This window comes from Myotis davidii, unplaced genomic scaffold (genome assembly GCF_000327345.1).
Source record: "Myotis davidii unplaced genomic scaffold, ASM32734v1 scaffold14, whole genome shotgun sequence".
In the NCBI taxonomy this organism is placed as follows: domain Eukaryota; kingdom Metazoa; phylum Chordata; class Mammalia; order Chiroptera; family Vespertilionidae; genus Myotis; species Myotis davidii.
The window spans coordinates 375,827-383,442 of NW_006287372.1; the positions used below are offsets into that span (position 1 = coordinate 375,827).

The following is a 7,616-nucleotide window of genomic DNA, read 5'->3' on the forward strand; positions in this document are numbered from 1 at the left end:
GTTTATTCTGGGCCAGCTTTAGCTTTAAGGCTTGGCTCCAGCTCTTAGGCCTCCGTGGCAGAAAGTAGGTTTCTGGCCTTTGCTGACAATGTTGCAATCCTGCTGGCTGAAGTCCGGTGGTATTTGTTACAGAGTTTCTTAAACTGCAGGCTCAGAGGCCTGTGGCCGCAGACGGGGAACATTGGTTTCCTCCGTCACTGAGGCAAGCAAGCCTCATGTTAGTTTCAAGCTGACTGGCTGCCGGTCGCCATCTTGGCTGACAGTTAATTTGCATATCTCGCTGATTAGCCAATGAAAAGGGTAGCGGTCGTACACCAATTACCATGTTTCTCTTTTATTAGTGTAGATGTTTGTAGTGAAAATAATAAAAGGCGTGAAGGGGAAATAAAAAATCTTTTCATTAAGTTTGAGCATTAAAATTTAAATGTCCCATATGACCACACACATAGTTAGGCGTTTTTCCTCCTTAAAAATTATCCTTAGAGGAAGATGTCCCACAATTAACTCCTCACAAACTGTTTATATTATAGGTACTCTGTACTATAGAATATGGGTAATTAACAACTTTATTTTGAATAAAGTACAATTTGGAAACTATACATTAGCTTAAAATAACTTTAATAAATGCTAGTTTTTATCTTTCATTACATTAAAACACATTTCCTGCAAAAATGACATCATAACAGGCATTTGATGTTTCTATAAACAAGTTTCCAAAAAGGACCCATGACCTCTGCCCTGGTGCTGCTGCTGTGATTTTGCCACCTTTCCCAGTGAAAGGGATTCTGCAGCTGTAACGGGGATCACTGGTGGCACAGGGACATTATCCGTGAGCCTAATCTCATCACAGGAGCACTTTCAGTTGCGCTTCCTTGTGCTGGTGGCAGAGGAGAAAGTCCGAGATGCCAGCAGGAGGCCTGGGCTCCCTGGCTGGGCTGCTGTTGGCCGGCACAGGGCTGGAGAGTGGCTCCCGGAGCTAAGCACCACCTCTGGCTGACAACCAGCGAGGGCGCAGGGACCTCAGCCTTACAACCCGAGAAAGAGAACTCTGCCAACAGCCTGAATGAGCCTGGAAGCTGATTCTTTCCCGGAGCCTCCAGATAAGAGTCGAGTGGAGCCCAGAGCTTAATACTGACCATGTCTGAGCCTCAGCAGCTGACCCAGCTGAGCCCACTCAAATCACACCAGATAATAAACAGGTGCATCTTAATTACATTTGTGCTAATAAGGTTAAGATTTTCACATTTTTAGTTTTTGTTTTCAAAAAAGAAAGTTATGTGTAGAGATGGGACTTCAGGCTATTAAAGTGAAATGAAACGGTATTTTCCTTTTCTTCTTTTTTTTAAAAATATATTTTATTGATTTTTTTTACAGAGAGGAAGGGAGAGAGATAGAGAGTTAGAAACATGATGAGAGAGAAACACCAATCAACTGCCTCCTGCACACCGCCCACTGGGGATGTGCCCGCAACCAAGGCACATGCCCCCGACCGGAATTGAACCTGGGACCCTTCAGTCCGCAGGCCGACGCTCTATCCACTGAGCCAAACCGGTTATGGCTGAAACGGTATTTTCTTAGGAACTAGCAAAGGGTTATCTTCATTTAAATAATTCACAAGGAAGAAAAAACACAAATATAACAGATGAATTGTGTGAAACAGATAATAATTCAAAAGTGAAAAGCTAGTTTTAGATTTGTTAAGTACTTACTTTATCATTAAGCCTGGAGAAGTCCGTGTATCTTCTGAAAACTACCCAGCTTTCTTCCGGGTTTTTCTTTACTTGTATCTTATATACCTACAATAGGGGAGGGTTAAAGATATGTGTAAAGATATTTAAAAATTCAAATCAAATATCTAAAAAACTTTTACTCAACAATCTAGGTCCTAACAATTACCATGTAAAAAATATCAGAAATAGCCGAAGCCGGTTTGGCTCAGTGGATAGAGCGTCAGCCTGCGGACTGAAAGGTCCCAGGTTTGATTCCGGTCAAGGGCATGTACCTGGGTTGCAGGCACATCCCCAGTGGGGAGTGTGCAGGAGGCAGCTGATCGATGTTTCTCTCTCATCGATGTTTCTAACTCTCTATCTCTCTCCCTTCCTCTCTGTAAAAAATCAATAAAATATATTTAAAAATAATATCAGAAATAATTTAAAACCTGAAATGTACAAATATTTGATGTAGGCACAAAAAGCAAGATTTTTTTCTTAAGAAACAAGACTATGATAAATCTGTGACAAAATGCCTTTTTTGGTGCACACTAATAATAAATGAACTTATCAGTTTCCAAAATATATTTTATGCCACATATTTTAAACTCATAAAAAGAATAACTCATGCCTAAAAAAGCTATGAAACACAGCCACTCTTGTCTTATATAATCAAATTAATTTTTAAACTCAACACTACAAGGCAAAATTTTGAAATAAATTTGATGTTTTAATCTTCAGAGCTGAAATACAAGCTAAAAAATATCCACATTAGATAAAAGTTTACATTTCTATAATTATGCACAATTATCTAGGCTATTGAATAGAAAAACTTGTTTGAAGCATGTCACTATTTTAAAAAGCTTACAATAAGAATAACTAGAGTCTATCTTTTTAAATATATTTCTTTGTTGATTTCAGAGAGGAAGAGAGAGGGAGATATAGAAACACCAATGATGAGAATCATTGATCGGCTGCCTCCTGCACACTCCCCACTGGGGATCGAGCCTGCAACCCAGGCATGTGCCCTTGGCCGGAATCGAACTCGGGACCCTTCAGTCTTCAGGCTGACGCTCTATCCACTGAGCCAAGCTGGCTAGGGCTAGATTCTATTTTTCATAAATATAATTTTAGAGTTTATTATGAGGAAGTACTTTTTATAACAGAATCTCAAGAAAAATGTGGTAGTTTCTGGTACAGTATTCTGGGCTAAGCTATGAAGACGACAGCATCTGCCAAATGACGGACACTCTTCTAACAGGTAACTTGTCCTGAAGTCGGCTGTGCAATAACTTCCCACTGTGGCTCTGAAGCTGCACTTCAGCCGCGAGGCTACTGGCCACCTAAACATTACCAGTCCACGTGGACAGTGCTGACTGTACCTGAAACGTGGCCAGTCCATGTGGCCAGCACTGACTGTACCTGAAATGTGGCCAGTGGATAGTGCTGACTGTATAGGGACCACACACCAACCTTAGTCTCCCCCCCTTACAGACAGACTTCTTTCAGCTTTTAAGGGGAGGACATAAGGGTGACAGATGAATCCTTTAACTTTGAAGTAAAACACAAGTGATTTATCTGTGTAACATATAAAAGTGAGGACCCTTTAAAGTGCCCAGAAAGTCCTGATCTGAGATAATCGTAAGGGGGATCAAAGGTCATCGTGCCTGGTACTCAAAAAATGTTAAATGAACCACTAACGAACAGGACTAATCTTGTATCTGCTGTTACCCCTTCCTCTTTGAGGTCTTGAAAGACTATGTGCCACGGCCTTAAATTTGCCTGGGAACTTGCATTTTCACACACGTCACCTCGATGAGTCAATGTGAGAATATGAACCACCAGTTTATTGTAATTTTGAAAATCACTCTAAAAAAGCCAGGCCCGGCCGGCTTGGCTCAGTGGTTGCACATCAACCTAATGAAGCAGGAGTTCATGGTTTGATTCCCAGTCAGGGCACATACCCAGGTTGCGGGTTCGATCCTTAGTGTGGGGCGTGCAGGAGGCAGCTGATCAATGATTCTCTCTCATCATTGATGTTTCCATCTCTCCCTCTCCTTTCCTCTCTGAAATCAATAAAAATATATTAAAATTTTTTTTAAAAAAACGTCAGGTTCATGAAGATTTCTCAACACATCGTCACTCTTACGATAATTTAACTGTAAAGATCGTCTCTTCATGAATTTTCTGAATGATTTTTTTCTTGCAGGTCCTTCTGTACCAGTGGTTCTCAACCTTCTGGCTCTTTAAATACAGTTCCTCATGTTGTGACCCAACCATAAAATTATTTGAGTTGCTACTTCATAACTGTAATGTTGCTACTGTTGTGAATCGTCATGTAAATATCTGATATGCAGGATGGTCTTAGGCGACCCCTGTGAAAGGGTCGTTCGAACGCCAAAGGGGTCATGACCCACAGATTGAGAACCGCTGTGTACTGCTGTAAATCTGCAGCATGAAATGGCATAAACATATAAACTCTACCTCAAGGAAATACAAGAGAAAGAACAGGCTATTTCAACTGATATGTGAATTTGCAAAGTTGCTGTATACATAACCACATAAGCTGGAAAAATTCAAACTAGCAAAGAACAAAAAAGAAAAAAGAAAGCAAAAGCAATTGGGAACATCCAACATCCACACCTACACATAAATCTAACCAAAAGATGTCAGACCTCTGCCCTGAAAACTACAGAACGTCATTATAAAAAATAAGTGACTAAGTAAAGGACTGAGTTCACAGATTCAAATGCAGTACTGTAAAGGTGTCAGTTTTGCCAGGTTGGTCTGGGTTCGACCCAATCCCAATGCCAAGGGTCCGGAGCAGCCACAGTCCTGCAGCACACCACAGCTGGAGCACGAGGGCTGCCAGCAGCAAGGCCTACCAAGAAGCTTTAATACTCAGGACTGGGGAATTGGCAAAGGAGGAGAAAATGGAACCCAGAAACAGACCCACACATTTAAGGTCATCTGATCTGTGTCATAAGCAACATGCAAATGCAGAGGAGAAAGAGTGGTCTTCTCAATAAAAGCCTGCTCACTGGAACGCACACGGAGAAAGCAAGGCCTTGACCCTGCCCCACACCATGGAAAACACTTAATTCCAGATGGTTTTCAGATCGAAGTATGAAAGGCCCAACAATAAAGCTTTCAGAAGAAAACATAGGACATTGTCCAGAGGGAGTAGGCAGATTTTAAAGAGTGCTGACCATATAAGAAAAAGTTCATACACTGGACTACATTAAAAGTAAGAGATCCACCGAAGGACTTGTATGCATGCATATAAGCATAACCAATGGACATAAGACCCTGGGGGGTAGGGGAGGCCAGGGGATTGTCAAGGGCGGGGGAAAAAGGAAAAAAAAAAAGGAGACATATGTAATACTCTTTGTAATACTTTAAGCAATAAAATAAAAAAAAGTAAGAACCTTGCCCTAACCGGTTTGGCTCAGTGGATAGAGTTTATTTATCAAATGCATCACTAAGGGAATGAAAAGGCAAAGCAGAGAGTGAGATGATATGATACATGTTCTGAAAAAAGACTTATGTCCCAAATGCATAGAAAACTATGCATAAAGTGGAAAAGATCTTGAACAGACTCTTCGCAAAAGAGAATACCCAAATGGCCAAAATCGATTAATTAGTCATTAAGAAATGCAAATTTAGACCACAAGGTGATATCACTCTACCCACTGGAATCGCCAACATGAAAAAGATGGAAAGCACGCTATGTTGGGAAGGTGTGGAGTAGCTGGAACTTCATACACAGCCTACTAGTGTAAATTAGTACAACCTTTCTGGTGCATCGTCCGTATCTTCTAAAGTTGGGTATATGGTCCAGCAATTTCATTCCTCGGCTGATATCAAACAGAAATGCACCTATGAGTTTACTGAGTTACAAGTACTAAAGGTTCATAGCAGTAGTACTTTCAAGAGCCTCAAACTGGAAATTATCCAAGTGCCCTGCCACCAGAGGATGGATGAACATTCACGTAAAGGAATAGAATCAGTAATAAAAATGTGCTGCCTGGGATCACATGCAAGGTCAAGGAGGAGTCTCACAGATACAATGCTGAAGAAACACACCCAAGAGTACGTGCTCCACGATTCCACTTTCGCAAGGTACAGACGTAGGCAACGTTCACGGAGCCTGTCAGCAAAGAGGGTGCTGCCTGGAGGAGAGCCTGGTGCTGGTTCTGGATGCTAGTTACGCTCTTTCTTGACCTGTGTGCTAGTCTCACACATATGTCTGGTTTGTGCCAATTCATTCAAGTAAAACAAAAGTTTACTACAATGACAAGACCATGTGAATTTCATCTTTAGGAAATTACAAGTACATACTAACGTCAATCAATTTAATACAAGTGTAGAATAAGGCGAGTCAGTCTTTCACTTTCTACGGGAGTGCAGCAAAGGTCGATACTCACAGTGAATTTCGCTCTTTCTTCCATCACTTCATAACCCAGAATAGTAGGGGTAGAAGGCCTATCTTCCAAATTCACTGTTTCAGGATTCTGCTCTTCACTTTCTCTTGGTCTAGTCGAATACTCAACGCAAGAATCGGCATCTGTAAACTTAGTCCTAAGGAGGGGGCTGCTACAGACGGATGAGGCGCTATCCCTTTGACCAGGTGCACTGGTCTGTTTCCTGGTTCTTGTATCTGAGTCTTCCAACTGGCCTTTGGAAGAGTTTGAGCTTGTTGAGAGGCTCCCCAAAGAGGAACTTCTTTGGTTTCTGCTGGCTGTGAAGCTGGAAGCAGAACTCCCTATGGGCATGGGAACTGGGACGTAAGGAGTTGCCATCTTCTTCGGGGCTTTGCAACAAATCTGCACACTGCTGAGTCCAGGCACTTAGAGAACAACTGATGTGCAATCCATCATCTTCTTCTTGGGAATTTGCTATCTAAACATGAGAAGAACATATTGAAAGACTGTTTTAACCTGCAGCATTATCCAAAATAAAACACAATGTTCATATCCATTTCTCTTAATTTTGTGACACTTTATTACTTTATTTGGAATGAAAACAGGCCCCAAATCTCTTCTTTTAACTGCAAAATGTCATCTCTAAGGACTCTCATTTGCAAGGCAAAGAAAGCAGAACTACTCCACACCCTTTTTCTTGACACTCTTATGTTATCCTTTCCCCCCACGCTATTTCTTGGTGACAGATTTTTGCAATGTTTATTTCAACCTTCCTGCGGCTTTATTTTCGGCTGACAGTCCTGACCGTACTATACAGGGCATAGGGAGGGAAGGTAAATGATTCCCATCACCTTTTGACTTAATTAGTGAAATACGAAAAAACCACCCAAAGGAATAAAGTGAGCCTGCTCAGATGCTACAAATAGCAACTGCTCTTAAAGGAACAGGTCATCAAGTCCTGGATCGAATGCATCTGAAAAAACACCACCAACTTGGTCAAACGAAGTAATCAGACAAGCCCCAATGAACATGGAGCTTGCCGCCACCAAGATGAAATGACTCCAAGTTTGAATGGTCTCCCTCGTTTCCAGATGTCCACGAATTCCGCCATGCCGCAAGCCGGGGCACAGACAGCTGTGTGCACAGCGCAAACGCTAACTTCGCTGTCAGCAGACCTCGCTGATCTTATCTCAGAATAATTTCATAACAACCGGAGGAAAAGGGTTGCCACTAAGATGGTAAATAAGCAGCTGAGAGCCGGTCGCCACTGCAGACCGGCGACGGGACAGCGGCGGGGCTGCCTGTCCGACTGCAACCCGCAGCCACCGCGGCAAGGAATGCGGGGAGGGGCTGCTCGCCCGGGGCCGGGGCGGAGGGAGTGTTAGCTCAGCACGTGGCTGCGGGCAGCCCTCCCGCCCGCGGCCAGGACCTGGGCTCCGCAGGCGTCCCGGGTCCGCCCGGTCCGCAGCCTCAGCCCGCCCAC

The 7,616-nt window shown here is 42.8% G+C and overlaps 1 protein-coding gene across 7 annotated transcripts in view; it reads right to left on the reverse strand.

The window, feature by feature from the left end:
* The window catches only part of SNX16 (sorting nexin 16), a 25,183-nt gene that overhangs the window by 17,366 nt on the left and 201 nt on the right, over positions 1-7,616 (reverse strand). For all 7 annotated transcript variants that reach the window (XM_015560924.1, XM_015560920.1, XM_006759130.2 and 4 more), the window contains exons 2-3: positions 6,137-6,611; positions 1,710-1,796 (exon numbers count right to left, since the gene is read on the reverse strand). In XM_015560924.1, the coding sequence (XP_015416410.1) occupies positions 1,710-1,796; positions 6,137-6,511 (462 nt within the window). In that variant the 5' untranslated portion in view covers positions 6,512-6,611. The remainder of the gene's footprint in view (positions 1-1,709; positions 1,797-6,136; positions 6,612-7,616) is intronic.